At 45.3% G+C, this 16,710-nt stretch overlaps 1 protein-coding gene across 1 annotated transcript in view; it reads right to left on the bottom strand.

Moving 5' to 3' along the window:
* Positions 1-16,710, bottom strand: part of MLYCD (malonyl-CoA decarboxylase) — a 478,937-nt gene that overhangs the window by 274,123 nt on the left and 188,104 nt on the right. Inside the window, exons 2-3 of the mRNA XM_078668472.1 lie at positions 11,308-11,420; positions 5,226-5,382 (exon numbers count right to left, since the gene is read on the bottom strand). Coding sequence (XP_078524598.1) covers positions 5,226-5,382; positions 11,308-11,420 — 270 coding nt within the window. The remainder of the gene's footprint in view (positions 1-5,225; positions 5,383-11,307; positions 11,421-16,710) is intronic.

Raw genomic sequence — 16,710 nt, forward strand, 5'->3', positions numbered from 1 at the left:
CTATGCACTCTGCACGCCCTATGCACTCTGCACGCCCTATGCACTCTGCACTCTCCACTCCCTATGCACTCTCCACTCCCTATGCACTCTCCACTCCCTATGCACTCTCCACTCCCTATGCACTCTCCACTCCCTATGCACTCTCCACTCTCCATGCACTCTGCACTCCCTATGCACTCTCTATGCACTCTCTATGCACTCTCCACTCCCTATGCACTCTCCACTCCCTATGCACTCTCCACTCTCCACTCCCTATGCACTCTCCACTCCCTATGCACTCTCCATTCCCTATCCACCCTGCACTCCCTATCCACCCTGCACTCCCTATCCACCCTGCACTCCCTATCCACCCTGCACTCCCTATCCACTCTGCACTCCCTATCCACCCTGCACTCCCTATCCACTCTGCACTCCCTATCCACCCTGCACTCCCTATCCACTCTGCACTCCCTATCCACTCTGCACTCCCTACCCATTTGCTGTTAATCACCTTTGCAGCACGTACTTTATGGCCTCTGATGCTCTTCAGCGCTTTGCAGTGCGGTTAGGATATGAAGCGCTATATAAATTCAACTGTAATGCATTACGAAAAATGCCAAACCATGAAAAAACTCCCTGTTGCAAATCTTATGAGCAGTTTTACAAGTGTCTCACGAGGGGCACGAGATGCTTAGCCCATACGAGTCTATTTAGGCCGTTTGGGTACTGGACACCCGCAGTTTTAAGGACATTATTAAAACGGACTGTAAAGTCGAACTGAAAGAATGAAAAGTTATGCATGCTGCAACAAAGGGGATCAGCCGAGCAATTTCACATCAGACAAACCACTGCGGAGTCCTCACTACAAATAAAGGGGCAAAAACTACTTTTAGCGCCCATGCACTTGATGAACAGCCAGATCGTGGCCTGTGTCTTCATCATGTATTTTTAACCAACGTACACTGAATTCACGTGCTCCACCACTAAAAAACAAGCACTCACCTGGGCTTCCTCGCATGGAATGACCAAAACAAACACAGAAGGAAAAAAAACGAAACTCCGCCCACCGCCGCGATGACGACATCGCAGAGGCGGAGAGGGAAAAAATCGCGGGAACGCCCCCGAATCTGGTCCGGCCTTGACGGACAGATCCGGCTCCCAATGGCTAGGCTCCATTTATGGAGCTAGCTAATGGGAGGTGGGGGACGTTCCGATAGCCAATATGGTAAACAAAAGATTTCACCTGCGCGAACTGCTTGCGCAGATCGCCAGGTCGAAACCTAAAAAGGACTGAAGTGCCTTTCATTGCAATTAACTTCAAGCTGTGAAATTCTCGGACAGATGGACGTACATGTGATCACTACAATTTTATGGTCACAGTTTGTAGTCAGTTGGCAGAAGTGCATAAACCCAACTGTATATTTGATTATGTCCATGTTGATACATTTGAACAGCTACTTCAAACACATGATGAGACTATATACTTCACACACAGTACAAGGTGGCTATCAACCTGATCCATTTGCATCATACAATGCATATGTTGTCTATCATCAGATTACCACAGAAGACTGATGTCCTTTCTTGAATTTGAGTTGGCCATTACGGTTAGCCTCATTCCAATAGAAGCATAAGTCTCTACTTCATCTGTTGGGCAGCACATTGCAAAGCTGCAGGAAAAACACTTGGCAGGCCACAATCCAACAGCAGAGAAGAATAATGAACCATATCACAAATGAGGAGCTTATACTTGGCAATGAAAGAGGCAGAAGGCTCATTACTACTGTCTCCAATGCTAGTCTGAGCGAGGCCTGTGCCTTTCAACTTGCTTCATTTTATACCCCAACAGCATGAAGTTCTGGGAAAGTGATTAAAGTGCAGTACTCAGTTTAAGAGTTAGTATGTTACTTTAAATAGTCATGCATTGATACATACTTTCCATTGCCCTTTCCTTCTCTTGCCTAAACAGCCTTACAAATTGTTCCATTTAAGCTGGAAAATCTTTCTAATAGTTCGCGCCCAAAGAATGACCATAATCCATACCTGTTTTTCTTCACAAATTAGAATTGACCAATGTGTCTTCGCTGACTCTCCTAACTAGGTACACATTGGACATGCTTGGGGCCTGCTTGCTACCTTTATCCTCTCTCAAAACGAAAGGGATGGTTTGTCTGCTGTATTATAAATGCATTATAATCAATTGCACTGCACGTATCAGCAGATGGGACATCTGCCATATTTCGATGGAGTATCCTATCCACCAAACTCCAAGGTCTTGCTGGAAAGGAAATGCATTATAGGGACTTAGGAGATTTTGCTCTGGAGTTTTACAGCAACTTTCAAATTTGTAGATACACTCACACTGTCCGAGGAATGTGTCAACAGATTATCCTTGCACACTTCCAAATTATTACCATGCAGTAGAAGTTGGGTTTGGCATTTCTGACAGTCACACTGCCAGTCAGGAGCCAAATTCCACCTTAAGGAGGGCTTATGCCAAGCACAGTGAACACTCTAAAGGGGCAAGAAAGACAAGTCCTACTGAGCCTTAGTAGGCTGCCATGGGGAAATGGTAGTAAACGTTCACCTGACCACTCACACAATATCAGTCATGGCGCAGAGTGAGACAGAAACATAAAGAGATAGTCAAAGCTTACCTTAGACTATTTTCATAACCACCTCGTGTAGGTAGAAGGCAGATGGTTAAGGGACAGGTGACACACAGAGATCACTACACTCTCCACTACTGACATAGGTCATACTATACACACCTCTCCAACCCAGCATACAGGTCAGTCTCAAAACTCTCCATTCTCATGGCACTTTTGTTCTATATGACGGTCAGACAATACAAAAGGAAGTTCCCCAGTGTGAGATGGCAGGATATGATAACAGAGCATGACGACGCATGGGTGAGGGTCTACCCTCCTACATAGCTTCTGTCATACAGTCAAAGAAATACACCTCATACAACAATGAAGTGGGGAAATATCATGAGATCACCACTAGTGGAAATTCGAGATCTAAGGTTTTGTATTTTGTGACATGGTGCCTGTCAATGTGGAATGTTACACCAAAACTCCTGCCCATCAATATAGGATCTCTAACTGGACTTTTGTTTGAATAGGACAGGATACTAATAATGGAGATGCCTTCCCTTCATTGGACTACATACAATAGTGGACATTGAGGTTTGATGGCAGTTGGACCCCAGGAACTGTGCACTTTTCTTAAATAATAAGTTGGCCTTGGCGGACTTCGCAGAGTTCTACTCCATGGAACTCCGCAAAGTGACAGAAAAACTCCACCAAGCTTCACGGAGTTTCACAGCGGCCGAGTATGTTAAGTAGCGCGGCTCGCTATGATTTTAAACATCTAGAGTTAGTCCCGTGCTGTTAAATCAGCACAAATGGCACTCTGCATCATGCCGGAGTGTGCTGCTGCTTTCTGGCACTCAAGTAGACGTTCTACCTGAGCGGCAGCTTGCTCAGAGTGAGCAGAAGATTTCTCAACGCGAGCAACCTGCCGCGATGGCCCGCATTGAAATATCTTGCAGAGAGGAGGTCAAGCACGCAATTTTTCTCTCGGGTGCTCACCAACTTACCGTTAGCGAGCCGTGCATGAGAAAAAACTCTTCTCAGCAATCACTTTGCTGAGTTTTGCGGAACTCCGCACAGAGCGGGCCAAACTCTGCGAACTCCGACAGTGGAGTGTAATTCTTCACCCACCCCTAATAATAAGATATAAGACTATGCAGTGTAGCAGTGCAACAACTGCCAGTTTGTTTGATTACACAAGTGCGGTACTACTCATATCAGAAGAAGTGTGGGAACACAGAACAGTAGAGCATTTATTATTATCTATTGAATTTCAATTCAACCCTCACTTCCAAATGTAAGTACTGTGTACACAAAGAAAATAAATGATAAGCAGCAGCTAGGTTTCACATGTTTATGGACAACCAAACATCACTATACACTGCGACAGGAAGAGTCTGAGGGACAGAACAGTATGTTACTTTTGTAGAAAGGTCACTGGAGCAAAAGAACTCAGATGAAAACATTGTCACTCGTTTCTATTTTTTACCCTATTTAATTTCATTGTTGTTTTTATATCAGTAATTAATTTCTTTGGAAAACCCTTGAGCCGCCTACACAAATAAACCCTTGCTGAATTCAGAATTGTATCTACTTTTTAGAAATGTACAGTTTTCCGAGTTAGAAAATGACAAAAACTGCGAGGAAAAAAATGTTTACTTTTTTACAACTCTGCATGCTCCTGAAAGATGGAAAGAGTGTGATTTTAGCAAGGCAAACGTTTTCATGATGCCATTTTTAGAAAAAGCATATACTTTCTTGCACCTTATTTCAAGTATTTTGTTCCCTGAATTCTCAGGGAGATACCTTTAGAATTCCCAACATGTAGGTAAAAAGGATGCAAATTTGGCATGGATTCTTTTTGTGTAAAAATAAATTATGAAAGTATAATCCCAAACTGCCTAAACATAAAAAAGGTCTCACCACTTTGGGATGGGTGGGTCTCAAAAAATATGCAATAAATAAAATAAGTACACTGTGACATGCGCATAAGCATTGGGAAAACTTTACCACTACCAAAGAGAGGTCTACAAATGAGTTATTACCCAAATATACTACTAGGGTAGATACAACATACGAATGGAAAGAAAAAAAATACTAACGTAGTAGAAAAAGTAGACATCATTGTTAACTAGTACTATGACATCCCCCATGCCCACGTCCTTTAACCATGAATGCAAATCTTGCAATGTTGGCACTTGTGTGTGGTTGAAAGCTCTTCAGTTCCCACACCAACACCAAGCCAGCTTCCCTACAAGAAGTTAAGGAAAAAAAAATACCAAAATGAAAACACAGTTATGGATCTTGCCTTGAAATATAACCCTACATGCAAGCTAGGACACACAGGGTCTCGTCTTCACTCGAGCCTTCAAGAGCAACAATTCTGTGTTATCCCTCCACAACCTTAAGGTGTTACGATTCCTTAGAAGACAGAAGATGCCTACTCCTGCTTTAGTGACAAGGCCTAGTCTCTGGATTGGTTAGCTTAGCAGTGAAGAGTTACTGGAGACCATACTGTAAGTTTCCTGACACGACTTTGCCCTCTACAGGATTGGGCCTTTACCACTTAAAGTGCAGATTACAAGGTTATTCTCCATCTCCTAAGACTTTACTTTACTTGAAACTATCCATATATCAACTTATTTGTACCTGAATGTTACTGGAGATTTTGTTGGTGAGAGCAACATGTAGAATTATTAACGGTTCTCCAGGCATTGCACTGTGAGTAAAGACATAACACCTCCTGTACGGGCCCACACGGCGTTTCATATCAGTCCAGTTTCTGACAGGATGCACGGCTTCGGACCTAAACAAAAGATGACAACAGTTGGGGTACAATGGAGCTCTGGAGCCATCAGCTTAATTAACCTTACAGCATAGCACAACCAGCAATACTAAAAATAGAATTCTGCCAAAGAGCGTGTGGTCAGTAAACAGATCGCATATACACAAAAAACAGCTAAAGCATATGTGTGCATACAATGCATTTAGGAAAGTCCAACATAAGAACCAGAGCACCGTCATGGAGGCAACAGGTTCTGCTTCTATTCCTCATAATGTATCAGTTTCAATAGGAACTGTCCTCAATAACATAACAAGAAACTCTTCAAAGGACTTCTTAACTGAAAACACAAGTCTGTTAAAAAAGGGTGGCTGTACAGAGAGAACACACTCGAAAAGGACTCAAAAGAGTTTATAGCATGAAAAGGTCTTCGGGCTTGAAAAGGGAGGTTGCACTGAGACAGGAAAGAAACATGAAGGAGCAGGGAATTAACAAGAGGTATTGGCACCTTAGGCGAGTTACATTTTTTGGGCCCTGACAACTGCTTCTTAGGTCTTACCTACTAAACAGTATATGTAATGTCTGTTGCAAGACCTATTGTTAGGCTGGTGTGCCCCCGGAATATCAAAAGCATAATATTGAGGACAGACTATTGAAAATAAAATATTGACAGGTAAGGAAGTCTAGATTTTTTTTAGACTTGTTAGCCTTAGGGTGGTTTTCCCCTCAACATTTTGCCTTCCTCCTCCATTTTTTCTGAACTCATTTTTGCTGGCCTTAGGACTCTGAGTACTTTACCACTGCTAATCAGTGCTAAAGTGCATGTGCTCTTTTCCCTAAACATGGTAATATTGGCTAATATCCAATTGGCAAATTTACTTTACAACAAATTCCCTAGTAAAGTGGTACTATATGTACCCAGGGCCTGTAAGTTAAATGCTACTAGAGGGCCTGCAGCACAGATTGTGCCAACCACTTAAGCAGCCCTTCAAATATGTCCCAGGCCTACAGAGAGTGTGTGTGGTTTAAACTGTCATTTCGCCATGGCTAAAAAAACATTTTACCATGCCCAAACCTTCCTTTCTAACCCATACATGTCACCCCTAGTGTAGGGCCTGGACAGCGCAGAGGGCAGGGTGCAACATATTTAACAAGCATTTGCAATGCAATGGTCTCGGCATCATTAAAGGTAGAGCTATTGGCATTGCTCATGACATTTCTTTTTTTTTCTTTAAATCATAAATAAATGGCATTGTCATTTACATTGCCAATACACAGCACTCTGCACTCAACAGCACACACCACTCTGCACCTGCACTCACTACTCTGCACTCACTACTCTGCACTCACTACTCTGCACTCACTACTCTGCACTCACTACTCTGCACGCACTACTCTGCATTCTGCACACTCACTCTGCGCGCACTACTCTGCATTCTGCACACTCACTCTGCACGCACTACTCTGCATTCTGCACACTCACTCTGCACGCACTACTCTGCATTCTGCACGCACTACTCTGCATTCTGCACACTCACTCTGCACGCACTACTCTGCATTCTGCACACTCACTCTGCACGCACTACTCTGCATTCTGCACACTCACTCTGCACGCACTACTCTGCATTCTGCACACTCACTCTGCACGCACTACTCTGCATTCTGCACGCACTACTCTGCATTCTGCACGCACTACTCTGCATTCTGCACGCACTACTCTGCATTCTGCACTCACTACTCTGCATTCTGCACTCACTACTCTGCATTCTGCACTCACTACTCTGCACTCACTACTCTGCACTCACTACTCTGCACTCACTACTCACTACTCTGCACTCACTACTCTGCACTCACTACTCTGCACTCACCACTCTGCACTCTCACCACTCTGCACTCTCACCACTCTGCACTCTCACCACTCTGCACTCTCACCACTCTGCACTCTCACCACTCTGCACTCTCACCACTCTGCACTCTCACCACTCTGCACTCTCACCACTCTGCCCACTCACCACTCTGCACTCACCACTCTGCACTCACCACTCTGCACTCACCACTCTGCACTCACCACTCTGCACTCACCACTCTGCACTCACTACTCTGCACTCACTACTCACTACTCTGCACTCACTACTCACTACTCTGCACTCACTACTCACTACTCTGCATTCTGCACACTCACTCTGCACTCACTACTCTGCACTCACTACTCTGCACTCACTACTCTGCACTCACTACTCTGCACTCACTACTCTGCACTCTGCACTCACTACTCTGCACTCACTACTCACTACTCTGCACTCACTACTCACTACTCTGCACTCACTACTCACTACTCTGCACTCACTACTCACTACTCTGCACTCTGCACTCACTACTCTGCACTCACTACTCTGCACTCACTACTCTGCACTCACTACTCTGCACTCACTACTCACTACTCTGCACTCACTACTCTGCACTCACTACTCTGCACTCACTACTCTGCACTCACTACTCTGCACTCACTACTCTGCACTCACTACTCTGCACTCACTACTCTGCACTCACTACTCTGCACTCACTACTCTGCACGCACTACTCTGCATCTAGCCGAGACCTAAAAACTCCACACATATTGCTTAACAAGATCCCTGCACTCCAGGCTTAACCCATTATTGATGGTACCTCCACTCAGTAAGGCTCCAACTCGGGGGAACTCCTTTCTGTCTAAGAAGCTAAAGTGTGGAATTCAATTCACTGCTCGAATAAGAAGATTGACAACCACCCCCAATTTCGAAAAGCACTTCGGACTTGCTTCTCCCCACCTCTGATAACACAAGCTACTGACCCGATACTCAAACAAACGGCAAGCGTAAATGCATGGCTGCATCTCCTCTCACACACACCGCAACCTTCCACATGTATGCGCCATGAGATAAGCCGAACCCTATTTGGAGCATGATTTCGAAACTCATGCACCTCAACCAATCTCTCCCACATAGGACTGTACCTAGGGTAGAACCAGATGTAAATGTATGTATAGGCATTTATATAGCGCACTACTTACCCGTAGGGTCCCAAGGCGCTTCGACCGCTGCGAAACCCTTCCTGGCTTCCCTGAGAGATGGTCCCTTATTGGGTATCTCCAGGGTGAGACCAGGCATCCCCGGCGGTCTGGTGGGGCCGTTAGTGAAGATGAGGCAAGCTAATGCCCAGAGTTGCCGAGTGTGATCGCTGATCAGAGTGGGCACCGAGGCGAGAGAATTATCGAGTCCGCTGACCCTGGTCCAGAAACCTGCCGCGCCGGGAATCGAACCCTGGTCCCGGGCCGTCTGAGCAGTGTACTTTGATATTCAATACACTGACTGACTCCGCTAGCCCCTCATATGTCAGGAGCCTGGTCCATAACTTTACCGATCTCACTGCACTAAATCCTTACTTAATGACGTTATTCATCCTCCAGTCCAGGCGATGAGCATTGTTCTGTAAATGAGCAGGTTCTCTGTTACATCTCAGATGTCCAATTTACATAATTCTAAAATCAGTCAGCCACCTCCTGTCAGCAGCAACAAGTACAACCACCACACACAGCGCTTCTGCACATTCTAAAGCATTTGGCGACCTTCAAATAGTGTATTTAAAGAAAATGATAAGTTCCTCTTTGGAGACTCACGGAGCTGCAGATAAAATTATTTGAGAATCCTGTTGCTGGCAATGCACCGTAAAACCCCAGTTCGCAACTATGTGTCAGGAAAAAAAACTTGAGAGACCTTACCTAATAAATATTTCACCACCAACCACGAACAAATGCAATGCAAAGCCTAGTTTTACACAGTTGCACTGGTTCAAAGTGATATGAAATGCCAGCACCTTTCGTAAACATCCTCTCTCTGGGAGAATAAACCCCAAACCACCTCCATAAATTGTCTTTAACATCTATGCATTGTTAACCGCGGCTACTTGCCGGCCCAGGCTATTGCGCTTGAATGGTCCATTAGCCACTAATATACTCAGCACAATGCCTACCTGCCTACGCACCTGTGCCTGGGGCACTGGGCAGGCGGGGGCACTGTACCCGGAAAAAGAACCCCCACCCCTATCAACTGCTACAGGACTTTTGGGGAGAGGGGAGCCGGACAGAAGGACAGCGACGCGCACCGTACCTGGGGTATGGCCGGCGGTGGTCTCAGGAGGCAGCCGCTAGCCGCTTCGAAATCCTCCGCGGTCCCCCTCACCCAAAGTCGCCCTTCAAATGTAAGGAGGCGGAGGACCCGTGCAGGACAGCACCTACTTCCGGTTTGGCCGGCAATGCTTCCGGGTCGCCGCAGGCAGCGCGGCGGCCCGCCCTGCACGGGGAAGGGAGGCAGCTTTCGAGGAGGACAGCACCTGGCTGCGAGCGCGTTCTCGTGCGCGTGGCCTTAACAAATCGGCGCGCGCGGCCAGTGCTGTCCTCCTGGGAAGCTGAGCCGTTAACAATAAGGTCTCTGGCGAGAGCGAGCTTCGCTCGCTTCTAGCCGAGACCTAAAAAGTAGGACATGTATTTTTAAATTATACATGTCCTTGTAATGAAAAACTCTCAAATTTGAGTTTCACCTCTGCAAGGCCTATATTTCTCATTAGATAATTTTGGAATTGCTTGATTACATTTTGTAAGTTTAATTTCCAAATGGGAAGAGATAACCACTTCAGGTTTGGTGGCTCTGGAATCACAATTTGAGAACCCTAACTTATGGTGAAGTCGGATTTTAAATTGCCATTCTGAAAATGGCACTTTTATAAAGTTCAATGAAACAACTGTAAGTCTTAGACAGAGTGTGCACTACTCTTGAGCTTGATGAAGCGTCACACCAAAATTAACCTAATTTTAAAGTAATTAACGTGCTTACACATTATCTAATACACTGTTCGCATTAACAAATGTAAAAAATTGACCCAACAATTGTTCAAAGTTTCATCAATTCATTGCTTCTTGAATCTCAATAATTTATTCACTTGAATTTAAAACAGCTGCCCCAGACTGGCCCATCCCATACCCTCTTGTCCAAGAACTAGGGACACTCTGAGGTAAGAAGCGGCTCTGTAGAAGATCCGTGTAGGGGATCTAACTTCCCAGGCTGAGCAAGTGGACAAGTATCTAAGGACCAAAGTCCTACACTATCAGTAAGAACCTTCCTTCCATCCACAGAGGCTAGTTCAGTGAAGGGGAAAAATGTTGTCTGAGGGTGGCTGTAGCTCCCAATCATCTTAGGAAAAGTCGGGTAGGCAGTATATCATTGAAAGCCAGTGCACAAACGGCCATTAGCAGAAGCGATGAAGACAATCACTCAAGAGAGACATGAAACATTACACTATCCTTCCTAATGTTAAGTTGTAATGCTCTGCTTCCACTATCCGGCACGTTCTACACTCCCCTTACTGGGACACCTCTTAGCCTGCGCCTCTCTGTAATATTTAAAAGTATCGAATCATTGGCAGAACCTAGTTATTATGAACAGCTCTCTTCTACTTGCTGTGGCACCCACGCCATTTTAGTTACTCATCTCTTGAACCCACTTTTACATACTACTCTACAAATTGCTCCTAAATGTTGTCTTTAGTTCAGTGTTCGCTTCTCTTTAACCTTACTTTACTGTTTCTCCCCTGGATCCCGATCTACTGTTTATCTCTTGAATCAGGTTATAATAAATAATATAATACAAATATGCAAAATCATGCTGAAAGCTGCCAAAAATAATTGAGATGTAGACTAAGAGAGGACAGTGGAAGCATACATGCATCTGGGCACACATTGGGGTGAATCGTTCTGTGCGTTTTCACAAAGTCAAGGACATACAAATCTGTTATAAATCTTAAAGAGTGGATTAGTAAAATAATCTACAGCTTGCTATACAGTCAGAGAAAACTCAGGGAGGCTGCACATGTCTGAACTAGAATCTTACTGAGCCGGTCACAGCTGCAGGAACTTACTGGCTGATCTTCTGGAGTAACTCACAAGGGGACTGCCAGGTAATGCGCTCCAGGTTCAAGAACCCCACGGAAAACCATTCGGAGAACATGTTCTTCAGCACGGTGTTCATCTCCTGCAATGCAAAAAACACACGAGGTCACAGCACAGAAGCCCCAGTCTTCTGATCAAAGCTGTACACGTCACTCTTCCCCCACACAGGAAATGATTTAGATTGTTACTGCAGTTTGTCCAAATATTTATTCGGCATTTTACATTTAACACAATAAAAGTACAATTTAAAACAACAACATATACAGTCTAAAACAGAAACAAGAAGGATACAAAAAACTGATACTCCTAGAATTCATTCATTGAGGCCGTCTCTTCACCTCATCTGTTAATTAAACATTAGAGTAGAATTTAGTTCAGCATCTCCCTCTGGTGTCTCTTAACTTGACGGCTAATCTTCAAAAATGTGTCACAGAAAGTAGGGTCAGGGGGTTTTGGGCCATTTGTAAATATAAAAGGGCTTGCTTCGCATGTCTAAGTTTGGCCTTTTTCAGCAAACTAACTAAAAAACGACACCTGGGCAATGTATAAAATGGGCACAATAATACAAAATGAAGGGTGTCCTGTGGAGATCGTTGATCGCAGCCACAGGGACCCTTTGACTCAACTGAATTCGTAAAACCTGCCAGATCGGCTAATAAATGATGTAAATAGTTGAGCCTAAATCGAGTAATTAAAAATCTTTCCTGGGCATTATGTATGAGGGCAAGGTAAGGCTCCATTCCTTCGCAGGACGTGACTAAAGCATGTGCCTTAACTGATTGTTTGTCCCCCTCATTCACTGCTTGGGCTTTGGCTTATGTTTGAAAAACAGTGTCTTTGCCCTTGCCTGATCCCGCCCTGTTATACAAGCCGGCGTCAGAAAAAGGTCCTCACAGCTGATGCCTTCCAATACACCCTTTACATACTTAAGCCATGGGATATTCATTCCTCTATCCCTCCCCAAACAGTCCCTAATTATTTGTTTTGTCAGACTGGCTTCTGGGTTAACCCAAATCTTTACCCATGCTAGCAGGGGCCTGCACCCCACCCTATCCTCTATGAACACTCCACCCAGTTCTTCATGTATGATGTAGGAGGAAGCACACAGTGGGACTTTGAGGAGCCTTCTGATATTGTATGAAAATCAGGAAGGCTGCGCGCATGCGCAGTCAGTTGTCCTAAGCAGACATGAGTCAATTCCATTGGCATAGCTATCAGTAGTACAGCAGATGCAGTAGCACCGGGGACCAGGGATCGGAGGGGCCCACTGCACTTTCATTATTGGGTGCGCGTTGTAAACTGATTTGTTCTACCAAACCACCGGAAGGGGCCGAGCTTCATGGCTTCCATTAGGTCCCCCCACACCCTTGCGGTGCCATAAATGCGCCGGATCTGAAGACAGCACCTTACCCCTGGAAGGAGTTGGCCTAACCGCTAGGGCGCTCGACCTCGGACCTGGGGATCTGGATTCGAGTCTCGGTAACGACGCCTAAACCTCCTGTGATTCTGGACAAATCGCTTAATCTCCCCGTGCCTAAAATGAAAGTGTGTCCTCATGTAACGTAACTGGAAAATATGTAAAGCGCTCCGATACCTGATTCGGTTCGGGTCTAGTTCGCGCTATATAAAACTCTTAAAAATAAAAAAAAAGGTGATGAAACAAGGGCCAATCCTGAAATGTAAGATGGACCCTAAACATGTTCCCTTTGGATCGTTTGAATATATATTGTAAAATATCCCAGGTAAATTGGCGTCCCACGATGCTGAGGTTTATGTACATCAACATACTTCTCAGGTCGTCATTTACGTTATGGAGGCAGGAATTTAGCTGGCTGTGGACTGCTGGTATTCGTTTCCAAAAGAAGCATTAATCAAAGCATCGCACACGTTCCTGCTAAATCCCAGTAGCCTTGTGTTTCTGCCACTGAAATCCTCCAACACAACAGTAAAATAAGTAATAAAACACGAAGTAATAGGCATGCAGCGTCACTGCATATTCCAGCACACATATAAGTACTGCCTTTGAAGCAATCTTAAAATGCTGCGGTATTACTGTACCCCTGACAGCTCAGAGGCATACAGCTCTGGAGCCTTACAGCTCAGGGACATTACAGCTCAGGGACATTACAGCTCTGGGACAAGGCTCCGGGACATTACAGCCCTGGGGCATTCTTGCCAGAAATCGCACCAGGCTCTGCAAATGAGGATGTGAGCGACTGAACCACTGCTCATTTGTAACTCGCCTGATGTTACAATATGCATCAACTCTGGACAGTACAGGGAGGCAAATACAGGTGAAATGCAAAAATGAGAGGACCGAGGAGGGGGCTATTGAATATGACCCTAATACTGTGATGAGACAAGCAGTTCTTACAGCTGTAATACATAATGCCAAAATCATGTGGTAAAGAAAGAAATCCAATATACGGTAAAGCACAGAAGGAATAGAATACAGAGCAGTGTGGTGTGTCAGAGGCAATCAATGGGGGCTGTTGACCTTTCAAATTGGTGGTAGGTAAACACCCACCGTGAATTTCATTACGGCCACCTTCATGTCAGGAATAAATTCAATATCAGGGAGAATGGCCACTATATTTTAAAGATGGGTGCAATTAGACCAGGCCCTTGAACGATGCTAGCGATAACCGCAAATATGCTCTAAACGTTCTCAACGTGTCAAACATGGACACCATTGTGCGTAGGCCGCCATCCCATTAAGGATAGTAACAATTAAGCCCAGGATGCCCCCAATATGTCATGGAGGGCTTGCATTGGGTCAAGGATAGCCACAGATCTGTCAAGGGCACCCAAAACATGGCAAGGGACACCATTCTAGGCTAAAGAAGAGGTCAACATAGCCGCCACAAACAAAACAAAGACATCAAGAAAGCCGCCAGGATTCGCATGGAAGCAGGCGCAAGAGGAAACTGTCATAATGGAAGTTCCCACTTGTCCACAGCAAGAGTCTGCCTCGCCTCGCCTCCCCATAGCGAGGTTTAATAGGCAGAATGATCCAATCGGCAGAAGAGGAAGGACACTGAATACACTCTCCCTGTGTGACGGCAGGCACTTACACCACTCTTCAGACGGGCAAAGCTGCATTTTGTTAATACATACTCAGCACGCGGAGGGGGATGAAGGCACAGTCGCCATTCTTCTATGTGCAAAGCTTTCTTTTGCTAAGTGTACACGATGAATTCAGGACCTCAGCGTAGTAAACAACTGCTTGGATGACAACTGACAAGTGGTGAGGCTTCACCTGACACGTCCTAATGAACCCGCCACCACTGTATACAATGACACATTTTTAGAACCTCCCAACTGCAAAGGCGGGGCATCCAGGTTATTGACAGTATTTATATTAACTGCAGAGACCCCTACCACCATAGCAGTAACAAGGAAGCCTAGTTCTGGCCGACCCTGTGTTTCCCTAAGGGTGTTCGCGAAACAGCTAATCCAGTGAGATTATTCCATGCATTTGAACATTTTACCCGCAGTGAGAAAGACAGCGTCCGAGTGGGAAGTATGACAAAATGACTTCAACTCATAGCACTGGGAAATTACTGCCCGTGTGGAGACTTACTGAGTTACAGCTGAGATTCCAGAGGTGGTAACACGCATTTGTTTTACCTCGACCCCTGTGAGAGAAGGTTTCTGACCCTACTTGTGTAAACGAGGTTTTGTCCCTAACAACTGGAAAGGTAGTTGTGTTATGGGCTGTGTTGTTGTGTCTGGGAAGCTTTAGGGGATCCACAGTTCGCCCTCACCAGGCCTGAGCCCTGATGAGGAACACAAAACTGACTTAAACAACTGTTTCCACTTTTGAGATTGTGTCAGCAGACTTGCCCAACACCAAGCTACCCCTTTTCAAACTTCCTCAAATCCTGATCCTGCTGCTCTCTACATCCCCCCTTTTGTCCCGCACCGGAAGTCACCTGCAGCTCTCACAGACATCGTGAAGGAAGTCTGCACGGTCTCTTGTCTAACAGTTTTCTGTGAACTTTTCTCCGTTGTTGATAAATCTGAGGAATATGGGCCCTGCTGCAGCTGGCCACAGTTATAGATATTGGAAATGACGCTCAACCTTGGTTGGCGCCAAACTTTGTACCAGATCAGCAGCCATCGCAAATGGATAAGAACTGAACTATAAGCCTCAGACTTATTCAAGCCAAAGTACCGCATAGAATTTACCGAAAAAAACTGGAGTGTTGGGCATAATAGGGAACTTTCTGCTATGCAACTGGAGCCAGTGAAGGGGTACGTGTATTATGCGAAGTGAGAATGTGTGAATTAGCGATAATCATGGCAAGGGTCAACGTTCTTACTCCTCCTGTTGCTACTTTAGGTATTTGGGACCAGGGGGCACTAAAATCAGGAGCCAGGGGGTCAGAGGGGAGAGAGGGGGATGTGAGAAAAAAAGGGGACAATATATAGGTCCATGAAGTGAAGGATGATTTTGTCCATACTAATCGTGTGTGCTAATGTTGGGGTGCAAAGATACCAAGCGTGTATCAGAGAGGCAAAGATACCAAGCGTGTATCAGAGAGGCAAAGATACCAAGCGTGTATCAGAGAGGCAAAGATACCAAGCGTGTATCAGAGAGGCAAAGATACCAAGCGTGTAGCAGAGAGGCAAAGATACCAAGCGTGTATCAGAGAGGCAAAGATACCAAGCGTGTATCAGAGAGGCAAAGATACCAAGCGTGTAGCAGAGAGGCAAAGATACCAAGCGTGTATCAGAGAGGCAAAGATACCAAGCGTGTAGCAGAGAGGCAAAGATACCAAGCGTGTATCAGAGAGGCAAAGATACCAAGCGTGTATCAGAGAGGCAAAGATACCAAGCGTGTAGCAGAGAGGCAAAGATACCAAGCGTGTATCAGAGAGGCAAAGATACCAAGCGTGTATCAGAGAGGCAAAGATACCAAGCGTGTAGCAGAGAGGCAAAGATACCAAGCGTGTATCAGAGAGGCAAAGATACCAAGCGTGTATCAGAGAGGCAAAGATACCAAGCGTGTAGCACAGAGGCAAAGATACCAAGCGTGTATCAGAGAGGCAAAGATACCAAGCGTGTATCAGAGAGGCAAATATACCAAGCATGTATCAGAGAGGCAAAGATACCAAGCGTGTAGCAGAGAGGCAAAGATACCAAGCGTGTATCAGAGAGGCAAAGATACCAAGCGTGTATCAGAGAGGCAAATATACCAAGCATGTATCAGAGAGGCAAAGATACCAAGCGTGTATCAGAGAGGCAAAGATACCAAGCGTGTAGCACAGAGGCAAAGATACCAAGCGTGTAGCACAGAGGCAAAGATACCAAGCGTGTATCAGAGAGGCAAAGATACCAAGCGTGTATCAGAGAGGCAAATATAGCAA

Source organism: Lissotriton helveticus, chromosome 12 (assembly GCF_964261635.1).
Source record: "Lissotriton helveticus chromosome 12, aLisHel1.1, whole genome shotgun sequence".
NCBI classification, from domain to species: Eukaryota; Metazoa; Chordata; class Amphibia; order Caudata; family Salamandridae; genus Lissotriton; species Lissotriton helveticus.